The 989-nt window shown below is 32.5% G+C and overlaps 1 protein-coding gene across 1 annotated transcript in view; it reads right to left on the bottom strand.

Annotated features, from left to right (window-relative positions):
- LOC119589380 (cubilin-like) overlaps positions 1 to 989 on the bottom strand; it is a 70,980-nt gene that overhangs the window by 43,857 nt on the left and 26,134 nt on the right. Inside the window, exon 24 of the mRNA XM_037937998.1 lies at positions 47 to 206. Coding sequence (XP_037793926.1) covers positions 47 to 206 — 160 coding nt within the window. The remainder of the gene's footprint in view (positions 1 to 46; positions 207 to 989) is intronic.

Raw genomic sequence — 989 nt, 5'->3', positions numbered from 1 at the left:
CATCATTAACAATCACCCCCCCCCCCTCCCTTCAATTGCCCCTTACCTGCTGTATAATGAGCTTTAAATCCTCTTGAATTGATAACATGATCAGCGAGGAAGGATACATACATCATATTAGAAGTTGAATTATAGCCAATGAAACGGTCGGCGGTCGCGCAGTGGCGTCCTAGTAACGGCGCTCTCTCGTTGTCACCATCTCGGATCTGCGGTATGTTAATGATATGTTAATCATGGGTATGCTAATAATGGGCATGTTAATGATATGTTAATAATGGGTATGCTAATAATGGGCATGTTAATGATATGTTAATAATGGGTATGCTAATAATGGGCATGTTAAATATGTGTTAATAATGGGTATGTTAATGATATATTAATAATGGGTATGCTAATAATGGGCATGTTAAATATGTGTTACTAATGAGTATGTTGTTAATGGGTATGTTAAATATGTGTTACTAATGGGTATGTTAAAAATGTGTTACTAATGGGTATGTTAAATATGTGTTACTAATGGGTATGTTAATGGGTATGTTAAATATGTGTTACTAATGGCTATGTTAAATATGTGTTATTAATGGGTATGTTAAATATGTGTTACTAATGGGTATGTTGAATATGTTTTACTAATGGGTATGTTAAATATGTGTTACTAATGGGTATGTTAAATATGTGTTACTAATGGGTATGTTAAATATGTGTTACTAATGGGTATGTTAAATATGTGTTACTAATGGGTATGTTGTTAATGGGTATGTTGAATATGTGTTACAGATGGGTATGTTAAACATGTGTTACTAATGGATATGTTGTTAATGGGTATGTTAAATATGTGTTACTAATGGGTATGTTAATAATGGGCATGATAAATATGCTAGTAATGGCTATGTTGTTAATGGGTATGCTAATAATGGATATGTTAAATATATGTTAATAATGGGTTAGTTATTAATGGGCGTGTTAGATATGTGTTACTAATGGGTATG

This window comes from Penaeus monodon, chromosome 25 (genome assembly GCF_015228065.2).
Source record: "Penaeus monodon isolate SGIC_2016 chromosome 25, NSTDA_Pmon_1, whole genome shotgun sequence".
NCBI classification, from domain to species: Eukaryota; Metazoa; Arthropoda; class Malacostraca; order Decapoda; family Penaeidae; genus Penaeus; species Penaeus monodon.
The sequence above is the reverse complement of the archived record's forward strand: the minus strand, read 5'-3'. Positions and strand labels throughout refer to the sequence as shown.